This window comes from Cuculus canorus, chromosome 35, assembly GCF_017976375.1.
Source record: "Cuculus canorus isolate bCucCan1 chromosome 35, bCucCan1.pri, whole genome shotgun sequence".
Classification (NCBI taxonomy): Eukaryota; Metazoa; Chordata; class Aves; order Cuculiformes; family Cuculidae; genus Cuculus; species Cuculus canorus.
Genome location: NC_071435.1, coordinates 1,089,052 through 1,106,679, shown reverse-complemented (window position 1 = coordinate 1,106,679; position 17,628 = coordinate 1,089,052). Strand labels below are relative to the sequence as shown.

Sequence of the window (17,628 nt, the reverse complement as noted above, 5' to 3'; positions counted from 1 at the left end):
GGGGCACTGGGATGGACTGGGAGAGGGTTGGGGGGCACTGGGATGGACTGGGAGAGGGTTAGGGGGTACTGGGATGGACTGGGGAGATGACAACCAGCAAAACCAGTTCCTCCCAGTCCCTCCCAGTGCCCCATCCCTGCACTCCCAGTTCTCCCAGTCCCACCCAATACCCCATTCCAGTGTCTCCCAGTGCTCCCAGTCCCACCCAATACCCCATTCCAGTGTCTCCCAGTCCCTCCCAGTGCTCCCAGTCCCACCCAATACCCCATTCCAGTGCCTCCCAGTGCTCCCAGTCCCACCCAATACCCCATTCCAGTGCCTCCCAGTGCTCCCAGTCCCACCCAATACCCCATTCCAGTGCCTCCCAGTGCTCCCAGTCCCACCCAATACCCCATTCCAGTGTCTCCCAGTCCCTCCCAGTGCTCCCAGTCCCACCCAATACCCCATTCCAGTGCCTCCCAGTGCTCCCAGTCCCACCCAATACCCCATTCCAGTCCCTCCCAGTCCCACCCAATACCCCATTCCAGTCCCTCCCAGTGCTCCCAGTCCCACCCAATACCCCATTCCAGTCCCTCCCAGTGCTCCCAGTCCCACCCAATACCCCATTCCAGTGCCTCCCAGTGCTCCCAGTCCCACCCAATACCCCATTCCAGTGTCTCCCAGTGTTCCCAGTGCCCCATCCCTGCACTCCCAGTGCTCCCAGTCCCACCCAATACCCCATTCCAGTGCCTCCCAGTCCCTCCCAGTGCTCCCAGTCCCACCCAATACCCCATTCCAGTGCCTCCCAGTGCTCCCAGTCCCACCCAATACCCCATTCCAGCGTCTCCCAGTGTTCCCAGTGCCCCATCCCTGCACTCCCAGTGCTCCCAGTCCCACCCAATACCCCATTCCAGTGCCTCCCAGTCCCTCCCAGTGCTCCCAGTCCCACCCAATACCCCATTCCAGTGCCTCCCAGTGCTCCCAGTCCCACCCAATACCCCATTCCAGTGTCTCCCAGTCCCTCCCAGTGCTCCCAGTCCCACCCAATACCCCATTCCAGTGCCTCCCAGTGCTCCCAGTCCCACCCAATACCCCATTCCAGTCCCTCCCAGTGCTCCCAGTCCCACCCAATACCCCATTCCAGTGTCTCCCAGTGCTCCCAGTCCCACCCAATACCCCATTCCAGTGTCTCCCAGTGCTCCCAGTCCCACCCAATACCCCATTCCAGTGCCTCCCAGTCCCTCCCAGTGTTCCCAGTGCCTCATCCCTGCACTCCCAGTGTTCCCAGTGCCCCATTCCCTCCCTCCCAGTGCCTCCCAGTGCCCCATCCCTGCACTCCCAGTACTCCCAGTCCCTCCCAGTGCCCCATTCCCTCCCTCCCAGTCCCTCCCAATACCCATTCCAGTGCCTCCCAGTGCCCCATCCCTGCATTCCCAGTGCTCCCAGTCCCTCCCAGTCCCTCCCAGTGCCCCATTCCCTGCCTCTCAGTGCCCCATCCCTGCACTCCCAGTGCTCCCAGTGCCTCCCAGTGCTCCCAGTTCCCACCTGGGCGCTCCCGCTCTCGCTGGCCTCCAGTTGGCGCCCCCCCAGCCACCAGCGCAGCTGTACTGGGGGGTTACTGGGAGCACTGGTGCAGCTCAGCGCCACCGTCCCGTTCTCGGCCACCGCCGCCGTCCCCGCGATCCGCACCTCGGCCGGCGGGTCTGCACCAGTACAAACCAGTATGGACCAGTACAAACCAGTAGGGACCAGTATGGGCCAGTACTGACCAGTAGGAACCAGTACAGACCAGTAGAAATCAATACAGACCAGTATAGCCACCCAGTAGAACACACAGCTCCCAGTATGGGGACACAGTACAAGCCAGTACAAACCAGTATGGATAAGCCCAAACCAGTATGAATCAATACTGACCAGTAAAAACCAGTACAGGCTATTACTGACCTGTACGAACCAGTACAGACCAGTATAGCCACCAACAAAGCCCACAGCTCCCAGTATGGGGGTACAGTATGGACCAGTACAGACCAGTATGGATGCGTCCAAACCAGTACTGACCAGCAGGAACCAGTACAAACCAGTACTGACCAGTATAGCCACCAACAGAGCCCACAGCTCCCAGTGCAGTGGCCCAGTATGGACCAATACAGACCAGTATGGACCAGTACTATCCAGTCCATCCCAGTCCCCTCCCAGTGCCCCCATTCTGGTCTTCTGGTCCCTCCCAGTCCTTCCCAGTACCTCCCAGTTCCCTCCCAGTGCCTCCATTCTGGTCTTCTGGTCCCTCCCAGTCCCTCCCAGTGCCCCTCAGTGCCCTCCCAGTCCCCTCCCAGTCCTTCCCAATCCGTCCCAGTCCTTCCCAGTCCCCTCCCAGTCCTTCCCAGTCCCCTCCCAGTCCTTCCCAATCCCTCCCAGTCCTTCCCAGTCCCCTCCCAGTCCTTCCCAATCCCTCCCAGTCCCTTCCCAGTCCTTCCCAGTCCCCTCCCAGTGCTCCCAATCTCCTCCAAGTCCATCCCAGTGCCTCCCAATTCCCTCCCAGTGCATCCCAGTCCTTCCCAGTGCCCCCCACTCCCCTCCCAGTGCCCCCATTCTGGTCTTCCCATCCCTCCCAATCCCCTCCCAGTCCCTCCCGGTGGCCCCATTCTGCCCTCCCAGTGCCTCCCAGTGCCTCCCAGTGCTCCCAGTCTCACAGGTGACGCTGATGGTGACGCTGGTGGTGGGCGCGGGGGGGGGCACGGGGCTGCGGGCGCTGCACCTCAGGGTGACCCCATCGTCCCCAGCTCCCACCAGTAACACCAGTTGGCTACTGGTGAGGGGCCCCGCGGCCACCCAGGGCACGGCCAGAGGGACCCCGTCCTGGGGGGGCACCAGTTAAACCAGTGCCTCCCAGTAACCCAGCCCAGTACCCCCGTCCGGGGCTCCCAGGGCCTCCCAGTACCCCATCCCAGTTAAACCAGTACCTCCCAGTAACCCAGCCCAGTACCCAATCCCAGATAAACCAGTGCCTCCCAGTAACCCAGCCCAGTACCCGATCCCAGTTAAACCAGTACCTCCCAGTAACCCAACCCAGTACCCCCGCCCGGGGCTCCCAGGGCCTCCCAGTACCCGATCCCAGTTAAACCAGTACCTCCCAGTAACCCAGCCCAGTACCCCCGCCCGGGGCTCCCAGGGCCTCCCAGTACCCGATCCCAGTTAAACCAGTGCCTCCCAGTAACCCAGCCCAGTACCCCCGCCCGGGGCTCCCAGGGCCTCCCAGTACCCGATCCCAGTTAAACCAGTACCTCCCAGTAACCCAGCCCAGTACCCCCGCCCGGGGCTCCCAGGGCCTCCCAGTACCCGATCCCAGTTAAACCAGTACCTCCCAGTAACCCAGCCCAGTACCCCCGCCCGGGGCTCCCAGGGCCTCCCAGTACCCCATCCCAGTTAAACCAGTGCCTCCCAGTAACCCAGCCCAGTACCCAATCCCAGTTAAACCAGTGCCTCCCAGTAACCCAGCCCAGTACCCGACCCCAGTTAAACCAGTACCTCCCAGTAACCCAGCCCAGTAACCCCACCCGGGGCTCCCAGGGCCTCCCAGTACCCGATCCCAGTTAAACCAGTGCCTCCCAGTACCCCAGCCCGGGGCTCCCAGGGCCTCCCAGTACCCAATCCCAGTTAAACCAGTGCCTCCCAGTAACCCAGCCCAGTACCCGATCCCAGTTAAACCAGTGCCTCCCAGTAACCCAGCCCAGTACCCCCGCCCGGGGCTCCCAAGGCCTCCCAGTACCCGATCCCAGTTAAACCAGTGCCTCCCAGTAACCCAGCCCAGTACCCCAGCCCGGGGCTCCCAGGGCCTCCCAGTACCCGATCCCAGTTAAACCAGTACCTCCCAGTAACCCAGCCCAGTACCCCAACCCGGGGCTCCCAGGGCCTCCCAGTACCCAATCCCAGTCAAACCAGTGCCTCCCAGTGAAACCAGTGCCTCCCAGTACCCCAGCCCGAGGCTTCCAGGGCCTCCCAGTACCCGATCCCAGTCAAACCAGTGCCTCCCAGTAACCCAGCCCAGTACCCGATCCCAGTTAAACCAGTACCTCCCAGTAACCCAGCCCAGTACCCCAACCCGGGGCTCCCAGGGCCTCCCAGTACCCAATCCCAGTCAAACCAGTGCCTCCCAGTAACCCAGCCCAGTACCCAATCCCAGTTAAACCAGTACCTCCCAGTAACCCAGCCCAGTACCCCCGCCCAGGGCTCCCAGGGCCTCCCAGTACCCGATCCCAGTTAAACCAGTACCTCCCAGTAACCCAGCCCAGTACCCCAGCCCGGGGCTCCCAGGGCCTCCCAGTACCCAATCCCAGTTAAACCAGTGCCTCCCAGTAACCCAGCCCAGTACCCCAGCCCGGGGCTCCCAGGGCCTCCCAGTACCCAATCCCAGTTAAACCAGTGCCTCCCAGTAACCCAGCCCAGTAACCCAGCCCAGTGCTCCCAGGGCCTCCCAGTACCCAATCCCAGTTAAACCAGTGCCTCCCAGTAACCCAGCCCAGTACCCCCGCCCGGGGCTCCCAGGGCCTCCCAGTACCCGATCCCAGTTAAACCAGTACCTCCCAGTAACCCAGCCCAGTACCCCAGCCCGGGGCTCCCAGGGCCTCCCAGTACCCAATCCCAGTTAAACCAGTGCCTCCCAGTAACCCAGCCCAGTACCCGATCCCAGTCAAACCAGTGCCTCCCAGTAACCCAGCCCAGTACCCCAGCCCGGGGCTCCCAGGGCCTCCCAGTACCCGATCCCAGTATAAACCAGTACCTCCCAGTAACCCAGCCCAGTACCCCCGCCCGGGGCTCCCAGGGCCTCCCAGTACCCCATCCCAGTTAAACCAGTACCTCCCAGTAACCCAGCCCAGTACCCCCGCCCAGGGCTCCCAGGGCCTCCCAGTACCCCATCCCAGTTAAACCAGTACCTCCCAGTAACCCAGCCCAGTACCCCAGCCCGGGGCTCTCAGGGCCTCCCAGTACCCCATCCCAGTTAAACCAGTACCTCCCAGTAACCCAGCCCAGTACCCCAGCCCGGGGCTCCCAGGGCCTCCCAGTACCCGATCCCAGTTAAACCAGTGCCTCCCAGTAACCCAGCCCAGTACCCCCGCCCGGGGCTCCCAGGGCCTCCCAGTACCCGATCCCAGTTAAACCAGTGCCTCCCAGTAACCCAGCCCAGTACCCAATCCCAGTTAAACCAGTGCCTCCCAGTAACCCAGCCCAGTACCCGATCCCAGTCAAACCAGTGCCTCCCAGTAACCCAGCCCAGTACCCGATCCCAGTCAAACCAGTGCCTCCCAGTAACCCAGCCCAGTAACCCAGCCCGGGGCTCCCAGGGCCTCCCAGTACCCCATCCCAGTTAAACCAGTGCCTCCCAGTAACCCAGCCCAGTACCCCCGCCCGGGCCTCCCAGGGCCTCCCAGTACCCGATCCCAGTTAAACCAGTGCCTCCCAGTAACCCAGCCCAGTACCCGATCCCAGTTAAACCAGTACCTCCCAGTACCCCAGCCCAGTACCCCCGCCTGGGGCTCCCAGGGCCTCCCAGTACCCGATCCCAGTTAAACCAGTGCCTCCCAGTAACCCAGCCCAGTACCCAATCCCAGTCAAACCAGTGCCTCCCAGTAACCCAGCCCAGTACCCCCGCCCGGGGCTCCCAGGGCCTCCCAGTACCCGATCCCAGTTAAACCAGTACCTCCCAGTAACCCAGCCCAGTACCCCCGCCCGGGGCTCCCAGGGCCTCCCAGTACCCCATCCCAGTTAAACCAGTGCCTCCCAGTAACCCAGCCCAGTACCCAATCCCAGTTAAACCAGTGCCTCCCAGTAACCCAGCCCAGTACCCGACCCCAGTTAAACCAGTACCTCCCAGTAACCCAGCCCAATAACCCCACCCGGGGCTCCCAGGGCCTCCCAGTACCCGATCCCAGTTAAACCAGTGCCTCCCAGTACCCCAGCCCGGGGCTCCCAGGGCCTCCCAGTACCCAATCCCAGTTAAACCAGTGCCTCCCAGTAACCCAGCCCAGTACCCGATCCCAGTTAAACCAGTGCCTCCCAGTAACCCAGCCCAGTACCCCCGCCCGGGGCTCCCAAGGCCTCCCAGTACCCGATCCCAGTTAAACCAGTGCCTCCCAGTAACCCAGCCCAGTACCCCAGCCCGGGGCTCCCAGGGCCTCCCAGTACCCGATCCCAGTTAAACCAGTACCTCCCAGTAACCCAGCCCAGTACCCCAACCCGGGGCTCCCAGGGCCTCCCAGTACCCAATCCCAGTCAAACCAGTGCCTCCCAGTGAAACCAGTGCCTCCCAGTACCCCAGCCCGAGGCTTCCAGGGCCTCCCAGTACCCGATCCCAGTCAAACCAGTGCCTCCCAGTAACCCAGCCCAGTACCCGATCCCAGTTAAACCAGTACCTCCCAGTAACCCAGCCCAGTACCCCAACCCGGGGCTCCCAGGGCCTCCCAGTACCCAATCCCAGTCAAACCAGTGCCTCCCAGTAACCCAGCCCAGTACCCGATCCCAGTTAAACCAGTACCTCCCAGTAACCCAGCCCAGTACCCCCGCCCAGGGCTCCCAGGGCCTCCCAGTACCCGATCCCAGTTAAACCAGTACCTCCCAGTAACCCAGCCCAGTACCCCAGCCCGGGGCTCCCAGGGCCTCCCAGTACCCAATCCCAGTTAAACCAGTGCCTCCCAGTAACCCAGCCCAGTACCCCAGCCCGGGGCTCCCAGGGCCTCCCAGTACCCAATCCCAGTTAAACCAGTGCCTCCCAGTAACCCAGCCCAGTACCCCCGCCCGGGGCTCCCAGGGCCTCCCAGTACCCGATCCCAGTTAAACCAGTACCTCCCAGTAACCCAGCCCAGTACCCCAGCCCGGGGCTCCCAGGGCCTCCCAGTACCCGATCCCAGTTAAACCAGTACCTCCCAGTAACCCAGCCCAGTACCCGATCCCAGTCAAACCAGTGTCTCCCAGTGAAACCAGTGCCTCCCAGTAACCCAGCCCAGTACCCCAGCCCGGGGCTCCCAGGGCCTCCCAGTACCCAATCCCAGTCAAACCAGTGCCTCCCAGTAACCCAGCCCAGTACCCAATCCCAGTCAAACCAGTACCTCCCAGTAACCCAGCCCAGTACCCAATCCCAGTTAAACCAGTGCCTCCCAGTAACCCAGCCCAGTACCCGATCCCAGTTAAACCAGTACCTCCCAGTAACCCAGCCCAGTACCCCAGCCTGGGGCTCCCAGGGCCTCCCAGTACCCGATCCCAGTTAAACCAGTACCTCCCAGTAACCCAGCCCAGTACCCCCGCCCGGGGCTCCCAGGGCCTCCCAGTACCCGATCCCAGTTAAACCAGTACCTCCCAGTAACCCAGCCCAGTACCCCCGCCCGGGGCTCCCAGGGCCTCCCAGTACCCGATCCCAGTTAAACCAGTACCTCCCAGTAACCCAGCCCAGTACCCCCGCCCGGGGCTCCCAGGGCCTCCCAGTACCCGATCCCAGTATAAACCAGTACCTCCCAGTAACCCAGCCCAGTACCCCCGCCTGGGGCTCCCAGGGCCTCCCAGTACCCGATCCCAGTTAAACCAGTACCTCCCAGTAACCCAGCCCAGTACCCGATCCCAGTCAAACCAGTGTCTCCCAGTGAAACCAGTGCCTCCCAGTACCCCAGCCCGGGGCTCCCAGGGCCTCCCAGTACCCAATCCCAGTCAAACCAGTACCTCCCAGTAACCCAGCCCAGTACCCAATCCCAGTTAAACCAGTGCCTCCCAGTAACCCAGCCCAGTACCCGATCCCAGTTAAACCAGTACCTCCCAGTAACCCAGCCCAGTACCCCAGCCTGGGGCTCCCAGGGCCTCCCAGTACCCGATCCCAGTTAAACCAGTACCTCCCAGTAACCCAGCCCAGTACCCAATCCCAGTTAAACCAGTGCCTCCCAGTAACCCAGCCCAGTACCCAATCCCAGTTAAACCAGTGCCTCCCAGTAACCCAGCCCAGTACCCGATCCCAGTTAAACCAGTACCTCCCAGTAACCCAGCCCAGTACCCCAGCCTGGGGCTCCCAGGGCCTCCCAGTACCCCATCCCAGCCAAACCAGTGCCTCCCAGTGAAACCAGTGCCTCCCAGTATCCAATCCCAGTACTCATCCCAGTGCCCCCAGTCCCTCCCAGTGCCCATCCCAGTGCTCCCAGTGCCCATCCCAGTGCCCATCCCAGTGCCCCCAGCCCCTCCCAGTGCCCATCCCAGTGCCCCCAGCCCCTCCCAGTGCCCATCCCAGTGCCCATCCCAGTGCCCCCAGTCCCTCCCAGTGTCCATCCCAGTGCCCCCAGTCCCTCCCAGTGCCCATCCCAGTGCCCATCCCAGTGCCCCCAGTCCCTCCCAGTGTCCATCCCAGTGCCCCCAGTCCCTCCCAGTGCCCATCCCAGTGCTCCCAGTCCCTCCCAGTGCCCATCCCAGTGCCCCCATTCCCTCCCAGTGCCCATCCCAGTGCTCCCAGTCCCTCCCAGTGCCCATCCCAGTGTTCCCAGTGCCCATCCCAGTGCTCCCAGTCCCTCCCAGTGCCCATCCCAGTGCCCCCAGTCCGTCCCAGTGCCCATCCCAGTGCTCCCAGTCCCTCCCAGTGTCCATCCCAGTGTTCCCAGTGCCCATCCCAGTGCTCCCAGTCCCTCCCAGTGCCCATCCCAGTGCCCCCATTCCCTCCCAGTGCCCATCCCAGTGCCCCCAGTCCCTCCCAGTGCCCATCCCAGTGCTCCCAGTCTCTCCCAGTGTCCATCCCAGTGCTCACAGTCCCTCCCATTGCTCCCAGTCCGTCCCAGTGCCCATCCCAGTGCCCCCAGTCCCTCCCAGTGCCCATCCCAGTGCTCCCAGTGCCCATCCCAGTGCCCATCCCAGTGCTCCCAGTCCCTCCCAGTGCCCATCCCAGTGCTCCCAGTCCCTCCCATTGCCCATCCCAGTGCCCCCAGTCCCTCCCAGTGCCCATCCCAGTGCTCCCAGTCCCTCCCATTGCCCATCCCAGTGCCCCCAGTCCCTCCCATTGCCCATCCCAGTGCTCCCAGTCCCTCCCAGTGCCCATCCCAGTGCTCCCAGTCCCTCCCAGTGCCCATCCCAGTGCTCCCAGTCCCTCCCAGTGCCCATCCCAGTGCTCCCAGTCCCTCCCAGTGCCCATCCCAGTGCTCCCAGTCCCTCCCAGTGCCCATCCCAGTGCCCCCATTCCCTCCCAGTGCCCATCCCAGTGCTCCCAGTCCCTCCCAGTGCCCATCCCAGTGTTCCCAGTGCCCATCCCAGTGCTCCCAGTCCCTCCCAGTGCCCATCCCAGTGCCCCCAGTCCGTCCCAGTGCCCATCCCAGTGCTCCCAGTCCCTCCCAGTGTCCATCCCAGTGTTCCCAGTGCCCATCCCAGTGCTCCCAGTCCCTCCCAGTGCCCATCCCAGTGCCCCCAGTCCCTCCCAGTGCCCATCCCAGTGCTCACAGTCCCTCCCAGTGTCCATCCCAGTGCTCCCAGTCCCTCCCAGTGCCCATCCCATTGCTCCCAGTCCGTCCCAGTGCCCATCCCAGTTCTCCCAGTCCCTCCCAGTGCCCATCCCAGTACCCCCAGTCCCTCCCATTGCCCATCCCAGTGCTCCCAGTCCCTCCCAGTGCCCATCCCAGTGCCTCCAGTCCTTCCCAGTGCCCATCCCAGTCCCTCCCAGTGCCCATCCCAGTGCTCCCAGTCCCTCCCAGTGCCCATCCCAGTGCTCCCAGTGCCCATCCCAGTGCTCCCAGTCCCTCCCAGTGCCCATCCCAGTGCTCCCAGTCCCTCCCAGTGTCCATCCCAGTGCCTCCAGTCCTTCCCAGTGCCCATCCCAGTCCCTCCCAGTGCCCATCCCAGTGCTCCCAGTCCCTCCCAGTGCCCATCCCATTGCTCCCAGTCCCTCCCAGTGCCCATCCCAGTGCCCCCATTCCCTCCCAGTGTCCATCCCAGTGCCCCCAGTCCCTCCCAGTGCCCATCCCAGTGCTCCCAGTCCCTCCCAGTGCCCATCCCAGTGCTCCCAGTGCCCATCCCAGTGCTCCCAGTCCCTCCCAGTGCCCATCCCAGTGCCCCCATTCCCTCCCAGTGCCCATCCCAGTGCTCCCAGTCCCTCCCAGTGCCCATCCCAGTGTTCCCAGTGCCCATCCCAGTGCTCCCAGTCCCTCCCAGTGCCCATCCCAGTGCCCCCAGTCCGTCCCAGTGCCCATCCCAGTGCTCCCAGTCCCTCCCAGTGTCCATCCCAGTGTTCCCAGTGCCCATCCCAGTGCTCCCAGTCCCTCCCAGTGCCCATCCCAGTGCCCCCAGTCCCTCCCAGTGCCCATCCCAGTGCTCACAGTCCCTCCCAGTGTCCATCCCAGTGCTCCCAGTCCCTCCCAGTGCCCATCCCATTGCTCCCAGTCCGTCCCAGTGCCCATCCCAGTTCTCCCAGTCCCTCCCAGTGCCCATCCCAGTACCCCCAGTCCCTCCCATTGCCCATCCCAGTGCTCCCAGTCCCTCCCAGTGCCCATCCCAGTGCCTCCAGTCCTTCCCAGTGCCCATCCCAGTCCCTCCCAGTGCCCATCCCAGTGCTCCCAGTCCCTCCCAGTGCCCATCCCAGTGCTCCCAGTGCCCATCCCAGTGCTCCCAGTCCCTCCCAGTGCCCATCCCAGTGCTCCCAGTCCCTCCCAGTGTCCATCCCAGTGCCTCCAGTCCTTCCCAGTGCCCATCCCAGTCCCTCCCAGTGCCCATCCCAGTGCTCCCAGTCCCTCCCAGTGCCCATCCCATTGCTCCCAGTCCCTCCCAGTGCCCATCCCAGTGCCCCCATTCCCTCCCAGTGTCCATCCCAGTGCCCCCAGTCCCTCCCAGTGCCCATCCCAGTGCTCCCAGTCCCTCCCAGTGCCCATCCCAGTGCTCCCAGTGCCCATCCCAGTGCTCCCAGTCCCTCCCAGTGCCCATCCCAGTGCCCCCATTCCCTCCCAGTGCCCATCCCAGTGCTCCCAGTCCCTCCCAGTGCCCATCCCATTGCTCCCAGTCCCTCCCAGTGCCCATCCCATTGCTCCCAGTCCCTCCCAGTGCCCATCCCATTGCTCCCAGTCCCTCCCAGTGCCCATCCCAGTGCTCCCAGTCCCTCCCAGTGCCCCCGCCCTCTCCCAGCGGCCCCCAGTGCCTCCTCCCAGTGCTCCCAGTACCTTGTCCCAGTGCAGACTGGGAGGGGGGTTGCCCCCCCGCACGAGGCAGCGCAGCCGCAGGGTCTCCCCCGCCCGCACGTGGGGCGACTCCAGTCCCTCGATGGTGGGGGAACTGGGAGGAACTGGGAGGCACTGGTTAAACTGGGAGGGCCCCCATCCTCCACTGGGAGGCACTGGGACAGCCCCAGTGCCTGCGGGGTGGGGACTGGGGGATACTGGGAAGGACTGGGGGAGCACTGGGGGGAGCTCAGGGCCTCTGTGGGTCCAGACTGGGGGATACTGGGGGATACTGGGAGGTACTAGGAGGGCACTGGGGGATACTGGGAGGTATTGGGAGGGACTGGGGAGGCACTGGGAGGGAACTGGGGGCTACTGGGAGGTACTGGGAGGTACTGGGGAGGCACTGGGAAGGAACTGGGGGCTACTGGGAGGTACTGGTCGGTACTGGGGAGGTACTGGGAAGGAACTGGGGGCTACTGGGAGGTACTGGGAGGTACTGGGGAGGCACTGGGAGGGAACTGGGGGCTACTGGGAGGTACTGGGAGGTACTGGGGAGGCAGTGGGAGGGAAGTGGGGGCTACTGGGAGGTACTGGGGAGGCACTGGGAAGGAACTGGGGGCTACTGGGAGGTACTGGGAGGTACTGGGGAGGCACTGGGAAGGAACTTGGGGCTACTGGGAGGTACTGGGGAGGCACTGGGAGGGCACTGAGGGCTACTGGGAGGTACTGGGATGGCTCTAGGGGCTACTGGGAGGTATTGGGAGGGCACTGGGAGGGACTGGGGGTACTGGCGGATACTGGGAGGTACTGGGAGGGCACTGGAGCTACTGGGAGGGCACTGGGGGATACTGGGAGGGCACTGGGGGCTACTGGGTGGTACTGGGAGGGAACTGGGGGCTACTGGGAGGTACTGGGAGGTACTGGGAGGTACTGGGGAGGCACTGGGAGGGAACTGGGGGCTACTGGGAGGTACTGGGAGGTACTGGGGAGGCACTGGGAAGGAACTGGGGGCTACTGGGAGGTACTGGGAGGGCACTGGGGGCTACTGGGAGGGCACTGGGGGCTACTGGGAGGTACTGGGAGGGCACTGGGGGTTACTGGGAGGGCACTGGGGGTTACTGGTCGGTGCTGGTCTCACCGAGCAGGCGGAGGGTGACGGAGTCGCGGGCGGGCGCCGCCCCGGCCTCGTTAGCGGCGGCACAAACGAGCTCCTGCCCGTCCATCTCCGGGCTCGGCCGCAGCCTGCGCCACACCCAGCACACTGGTGGGACTGGGGCCCACTGGGGCCAACTGGGGCAGACTGGGGCAGACTGGGGCAGACTGGGGCGGACTGGGGCGGACTGGGGCGGACTGGGGCCGACTGGGGCCCACTGGGTTAAACTGGGGTTAGACTGGGGCCGACTGGGGCCCACTGGGGCAGACTGGGGCCCACTGGGGCCCACTGGGGCCGACTGGGGCGGACTGGGGCCGACTGGGGCCGACTGGGGCGGACTGGGGCCGACTGGGGCCGACTGGGGCAGACTGGGGCCGACTGGGGCCGACTGGGGCCGACTGGGGCAGACTGGGGCCGACTGGGGCCGACTGGGGCAGACTGGGGCCGACTGGGATGGACTGGGGCTGACTGGGGCCGACTGGGGCAGACTGGGATGGACTGGGGCCGACTGGGTTAAACTGGGGTTAGACTGGGGCCGACTGGGGCAGACTGGGGCCGACTGGGGCAGACTGGGGCCCACTGGGTTAAACTGGGGTTAGACTGGGGCCGACTGGGGCCGACTGGGGCAGACTGGGGCAGACTGGGGCCCACTGGGTTAAACTGGGGTTAGACTGGGGCCGACTGGGGCCGACTGGGGCCGACTGGGGCAGACTGGGGCAGACTGGGGCAGACTGGGGCCCACTGGGTTAAACTGGGGTTAGACTGGGGCCGACTGGGGCCCACTGGGGCCGACTGGGATGGACTGGGGTGGACTGGGGCCGACTGGGGTAGACTGGGAAGGACTGGGGTGGACTGGGTTTAGACTTTAGACTGGATTAGACTGGGTTAGAATGGGTTTAGACTGGGTTAGACTGGGTTAAACTGGGGTTAGATGGGTTTAGACTGGGTTAGACTGGATTAGACTGGGTTAGACTGGGTTAAACTGGGGTTAGATGGGTTTAGACTGGGTTTAGACTGGGTTAGACTGGGTTAGACTGGGTTAAACTGGGGTTAGATGGGTTTAGACTGGGTTAGACTGGATTAGACTGGGTTAGACTGGGTTAAACTGGGGTTAGATGGGTTTAGACTGGGTTAGACTGGGTTAGACTGGGTTAGACTGGGGTTAGATGGGTTTAGACTGGATTAGACTGGGTTAGACTGGGTTAAACTGGGGTTAGATGGGTTTAGACTGGGTTAGACTGGGTTAGACTGGGTTAAACTGGGGTTAGATGGGTTTAGACTGGATTAGACTGGGTTAGACTGGGTTAAACTGGGGTTAGATGGGTTTAGACTGGGTTAGACTGGGTTAGACTGGGTTAGACTGGGTTAGACTGGGGTTAGATGGGTTTAGACTGGGTTAGACTGGATTAGACTGGGTTAGACTGGGTTAAACTGGGGTTAGATGGGTTTAGACTGGGTTAGACTGGGTTAGAGTGCGTTTAGACTGGGTTAGACTGGGTTAGACTGGGTTAGACTGGGTTAGACTGGGTTGGACTGGGTTAGACTGGGTTAGACTGGGTTAGACTGGGTTAGACTGGGTTTAGACTGGGTTAGACTGGGTTAGACTGGGTTAGACTGGGCTAGACTGGGTTTAGACTGGTTTAGACTGGGTTAGACTGGGGTTAGACTGGGTTAGACTGGGTTAAACTGGGTTTTGACTGGGCTAGACTGGGTTAGACTGGGTTAGACTGTGTTAGACTGGTTCAGACTGGGGTTAGACTGGTTTAGACTGGTTTAGACTGGGTTAGACTGGGTTAGACTGGGCTAGACTGGGTTAGACTGGATTAAACTGGTTTATACTGGGACAGAGTGAGCTGGACTGGGCTGGACTGGTTCATACTGGGTTACACTGGAGCACCTCTGCTGGGCTCTACTGGCCTGGACTGGTCCAAACTGGTTTATACTGGGCCATAGCGCTCTATACTGCCTTATATTGGTTTATAGCAGTTTATATTCGTTTATACTGGTCTATACTGGTTTATACTGGTCTATACTGGTTTATACTGGGCCCCATTGGCGCATACTGGCCCCAAGGTTCATACAGGCTCCCACTTGCCTCGAGAAGCTCCTACTGGTTTCTAACGGCCCATACTGGTCTGTACTGGTCTATACTGGTTTATACTGGTTTATACTGGTCTATACTGGTCTGTACTGGTGCTCACCGGACGGTGGCCTCGCTGGAGCTCAGTTTGGGGTGGGAACCCTCGAAGACGCGAGTGGTGACGTCGGACAACGTTTCTCCCCCTGTGCCCAAAAACGGCTCCGAATGACCCAAAATCGCCGGAATTCCACCCAAAAAAAAAATCAACGCCGCCCCCAAAAGGGCTCCGAATCGCCCCCAGAAACGAACCTCAAACCACCCCCAAAAACGGCCCCAAAGCGCTCCAAACCACTCCAAGGAAAAAAATCGGCCCAAATCGACCCAAAATGACCCAAAATGACCCAAAATCCTCGATTCTAAAACCCTCAATTTCAGCCCCAAATCCCCCCAAAATGACCCCAAAATGACTTAAATCCCCTCAAAATGAACCAAATGACCCCCAAAGGAGCCAAAATCACCCCAAAAGTACCCAAAATGACCCCAAATGGACCCAAAATGACCCAAAATTGACCCAAAATGACCCAAAATCCTCGATTCTAAAAACCTCAATTTCAGCCCCAAATCGCCCCAAAATGACCCCAAAATGACTTAAATCCCCTCAAAAATGAACCAAATGACCCCAAAAGGAGCGAAAATCACCCCAAAAGTACCCAAAATTACTCCAAATTGACCCAAAATGACCCCAAATGGACCCAAAATGGACTCAAATTGACCCAAAATGACCCAAAATCCTCGATTCTAAAAACCTCAATTTCAGCTCCCAAATCGCCCCAAAATGACCCCAAAATGACTTAAATCCCCTCAAAATGAACCAAATGACCCCCAAAGGAGCCCAAATCACCCCAAAAGTACCCAAAATGACCCCAAATGGACCCAAATTGACCCAAAATTCACCCAAAATGACCCCAAATGGACCCAAAATGACCCAAAATCCCCGATTCTAAAAACCTCAATTTCAGCCCCAAATCTCCCCAAAATGAGCCCAAAATGACCTCAATCCCCCCCAAAGGAGCCCAAATCACCCCAAATGGACCCAAAATGACCCCAAATGGACCCAAATTGACCCAAAATGGACCCAAATTGACCCAAAATGACCCAAAATGGACTCAAATTGACCCAAAATGACCCAAAATCCTCGATTCTAAAAACCCTCAATTTCAGCCCCAAATCGCCCCAAAATGACCCCAAAATGACTTAAATCCCCTCAAAATGAACCAAATGACCCCCAAAGGAGCCCAAATCACCCCAAAAGTACCCAAAGTGACCCCAAATGGACCCAAATTGACCCAAAATGACCCAAAATGACCCCAAATCGACCCAAAATGACCCAAAATCCTCGATTCTAAAAACCCCAATTTCAGCCCCAAATCCCCCCAAAATGACCCCAAATGTACTCAAAATGACCCAAATGGACCCAAAATGGACTCAAATTGACCCCAAATGACCCAAAATCGACCCAAAATGACATTAAAATGACCCAAAATGACCCTAAATTGACCCAAAATGACCCAAAATCCTCGATTCTAAAAACCCCAATTTCAGCCCCAAATCTCCCCAAAATGACCCCAAAATGACCTCAATCCCCCCCAAAATGACCCAAATGACCCCCAAAGGAGCCCAAATCACCCCAAAAGTACCCAAAATGACCCCAAATCGACGCAAAATGAACCAAAATTGACCCAAAATGAACCAAAATTGACCCAAAATGACCCCAAATGGACCCAAAATGACCCAAAATCCCCGATTCTAAAAACCTCAATTTCAGCCCCCAAATCCCCCCAAAATGACCCCAAATGTACCCAAAATGACCCAAATGGACCCAAAATGGACTCAAATTGACCCAAAATGACCCAAAATCGACCCAAAATGACATTAAAATGACCCAAAATGACCCAAAATCCTCGATTCTAAAAACCTCAATTTCAGCCCCAAATCCCCCCAAAATGAGCCCAAAATGACTTAAATCCCCTCAAAATGAACCAAATGACCCCCAAAGGAGCGAAAATCACCCCAAAAGTACCCAAAATGACCCCAAATGGACCCAAAATGAACCAAAATTCATCCAAAATGACCCAAAATCCTCGATTCTAAAATCCCTCAATTTCAGCCCCAAATCGCCCCAAAATGAACCCCAAATCGACCCAAAACACCTCAAAACCGACCCCTCCTCTCCCAGTCCCTCCCAGTGCCTCCCAATCCCCTCCCAGTCCCTCCCAGTCCCTCCCAGTCCCTCCCAGTCCCTCCCAGAGCCCTCCCAGTCTCCTCCCAGTCCCTCCCAGTCCCTCCCAGTCGCCTCCCAGTCCCTCCCAGTCCCTCCCAGTCGCCTCCCAGTCCCTCCCAGTCGCCTCCCAGTCCCTCCCAGTCCCTCCCAGTCCCCTCCCAGTCCCTCCCAATCCCCTCCCAGTCCCTTCCCAGTCCCCTCCCAGTCCTTCCCAGTCCCTCTCAATCCCCTCCCAGTCCCGCCCAGTCCCCTCCCAGTCCCTCCCAGTCCCTCCCAGTCCCCTCCCAGTCCCTCCCAGTCCCCTACCAGTCCCTCCCAGTCCCTCCCAGTGCCTCCCAGTCCCTCCCAGTCCCTCCCAGTGCTCACCCAGGGTGAGGGTCAGGGTGGCGGGGGGGCGGGCGTCGGTCACGTGACAGCGGGCGGTGATCTCGGCCCCTCCCCCCCAGGGCCCGGGGGGCGCCTCCAGCCGGGGGGGGCGGGGCGGCACTGCGCCCCCAGTACGGACCAGTTCGGACTGGGAACGGAACCCCCGCTGCCCCCCCCAGCGCCTCCCAGTAACCCCCAGTGCCGCCCAGTAACCCCCAGTGCCTCCCAGTAACCTCCCAGTAACCCCCAGTGCCTCCCAGTGCGCTCCCAGTAACCTCCCAGTGCCTCCCAGTAACCTCCAGTGCACTCCCAGTGACCCCCAGTGCCTCCCAGTGCCCTCCCAGTAACCCCCAGTGCCTCCCTGTGCACTCCCAGTAACCTCCCAGTGCCTCCCAGTAACCCCCAGTGCCTCCCAGTGTGCTCCCAGTAACCCCCAGTGCCTCTCAGTGCGCTCCCAGTAACCCCCAGTGCCTCCCAGTGCCTCCCAGTAACCTCCCAGTAACCCCCAGTGCCTCCCAGTGCGCTCCCAGTAAACCCCCAGTGCCTCCCAGTGTGCTCCCAGTAACCCCCAGTGCCTCCCAGTGCCCTCCCAGTAACCCCCAGTGCCTCCCAG

At 61.2% G+C, this 17,628-nt stretch overlaps 1 protein-coding gene across 1 annotated transcript in view; it reads right to left on the bottom strand.

Annotated features, from left to right (window-relative positions):
* The window catches only part of LOC128849910 (nephrin-like), a 60,707-nt gene that overhangs the window by 35,053 nt on the left and 8,026 nt on the right, over positions 1 to 17,628 (bottom strand). Inside the window, exons 5-10 of the mRNA XM_054052606.1 lie at positions 17,016 to 17,135; positions 14,490 to 14,571; positions 12,274 to 12,377; positions 11,136 to 11,257; positions 2,670 to 2,835; positions 1,525 to 1,682 (exon numbers count right to left, since the gene is read on the bottom strand). Coding sequence (XP_053908581.1) covers positions 1,525 to 1,682; positions 2,670 to 2,835; positions 11,136 to 11,257; positions 12,274 to 12,377; positions 14,490 to 14,571; positions 17,016 to 17,135 — 752 coding nt within the window. The remainder of the gene's footprint in view (positions 1 to 1,524; positions 1,683 to 2,669; positions 2,836 to 11,135; positions 11,258 to 12,273; positions 12,378 to 14,489; positions 14,572 to 17,015; positions 17,136 to 17,628) is intronic.